The following is a 2136-nucleotide window of genomic DNA, read 5'->3' as shown; positions in this document are numbered from 1 at the left end:
AACACAAAACTTTATCAGATTCTCTAATATAATTAAATGGTTCTACAAAAAGTATTTCGTCAACAGTAAGTAATCCGTGTTCACAAATGGTGCCTCAGTAGCAAATCTAGTTTTTTACATATCTTCACAACTAACTTTGATCTAAATTCTAACTGAAAGAAACACAACTGTTTTACAGGCAACATCTCTATTTGTTTAAAATCTGTGGAAAAAACCTCCACATGTGCCTGAAGGTATCGCTCCACAGCCGGTACAGATAGGAGGAATGAGTTTCTGAACATGTGGGTGTATTAAAGTGAACTGAATTGAGATCTAAACCTTTACTTTTCACTTTATCGTGCTCTTTTACTGTCTGCGTTGATGAATGAGATGAAACAGAAACAGAGGTTAAGAAAACAGAAGGTGGAAGTCCAATTTTATAGACACAGTTGTGCCCAGAGTCGTCAAAATAGAGCTGCGTGCCAGGAGCCAGTTTTATGTACAGCACGTGTCTGAGGAAGCAGCAGCATTGGTCTGGATTTTGGGGGAATTATATATATATATATATATAATATATAGGACGAGAGAGAGGAGAAGAGAGAGAGAGAAATCTCTGCCAAACTCACTTGTTGGTCTTTATTTTGAGGTCTCTGCCTTTCTGCAGCTCGTGCCCATCTTTGTACCAGCGGAAGGAAGGGCTGGGATTCCCCGATGCCTCGCACTTCAAGTACAGCTTGTCCCCTTCCATCAGAGACTGGCCTCGCATCAGCCGAAGCTTAGGAGCAGAGGCTGGACAGGGATTGAGGAGAGGAGCAGAGGGAGGGAGGGGAGGGGAGGGAGGGAGAGAACGACAGGAAGGGAGCGGAGAAAGAAAATCAAAGCTTGCATTTACTGAAATTAACTACAAGACATTCAATTAATCTATTCATTTAATACGTGTGTGGTGTGTGTGTCTGTGTGTGAGTCGTTTGCTGTATATGTGTCTGTATTTGGTGGTGTGTTTATGTGGGTGGCTGATGAAAAATCTGTTGAGTGAGGGTTCATATGTCGGGGTCAAAACATGAGGCAACAGGTCAGGAAGTTGACATGAGAGATGGCTAAAGAATGTGGGAGAAAATCAATGACACACACACAAACAAAACACACACACACACACACACACCACAACTGAAAAAGCACTTGGGTCATGGCCTGAATTCCTGAAAAGCAAAGGCAAACTGAAAGCTATATAGAAAAAAATGTTTTCCTCAGAAATCTCTCTGCAGTAGATTTTCACTATGGGAGCAAATGTGGGTGTGTTACGTGTGTGTGTGTGTTTGTTTGTGTGCATGTGCTTCATCGGCGTCTCAGGAGAGTTTCTCTCTCTCTCTCTTCTCTCCTTAAAAAACTACAACAGACTTGCATCACTAACACCAGCGCAGGCAACACAGACACAGGAAGGTAAAGCCAAAGAGACAACTCAGCACCATCTGTACCATTTTATACACACACACACCACACACCACACACCGCCAATGAAGCACTGGGGTCTAACACACACGCGTTGGGCCTTGCCATCCCCCACACAACATCACACACACACACACACACACACACACACACAGTGTTTTAGTGATAGGACACGCTTGATCAACTGTGAGGCAACTGTTGTATAGGCCCACAGCTCCTCACAGCACTGCTGCATTCTTCCATTTACTCCTTATATACAGCAGATACTGTAGATGTTGAGCTTCAATAAGACGCTATAGGTCTATATGTCTCGTAAATCTTTATACAACGTACTGAACATCGTATGCTGCATATCCCTTGAAAACCGCTTCTAATCTTCTTAATTTAACTCAACGTCTTTCTCTCGCACAAGACGTAGTTTAGGATTTCACAGCAGCAGCATATTTTTCAAATATTAGGTTATATTTAGCTTTTATTGGATAGTTTTGAGAGCAGTAAGTGACAAGAAACATTTGGTTGAGAAACATGGGGATGGCAAAGGTTGTAGTTACACATCTTAGTCCACTAGACTTGTGAATTACAGCCCACAGTTATTTTCAGTTATTCAAATTCAAAGTCTGATGTTGTGGTCTTCTGACTGTTTTCTTACTGTGAAGAAATCCTATGAAAAGACTAAAACCAACAATTACTATTATTGTTATTATTATT

At 41.5% G+C, this 2136-nt stretch overlaps 1 protein-coding gene across 1 annotated transcript in view; it reads right to left on the bottom strand.

The window, feature by feature from the left end:
- The window catches only part of nrg2b (neuregulin 2b), a gene marked incomplete at its 3' end in the record, with an annotated part of 51151 nt that overhangs the window by 23096 nt on the left and 25919 nt on the right, over positions 1 to 2136 (bottom strand). Inside the window, 1 exon segment of the mRNA XM_035669563.1 lies at positions 606 to 768. Within this exon segment, the coding sequence (XP_035525456.1) occupies positions 606 to 768 (163 nt within the window).

Source organism: Morone saxatilis, unplaced genomic scaffold (assembly GCF_004916995.1).
Source record: "Morone saxatilis isolate NCDOM2014 unplaced genomic scaffold, NCSU_SB_2.0 Contig22, whole genome shotgun sequence".
Taxonomy (NCBI): Eukaryota; Metazoa; Chordata; class Actinopteri; family Moronidae; genus Morone; species Morone saxatilis.
This window is presented reverse-complemented; position numbering and strand designations above follow the sequence as displayed.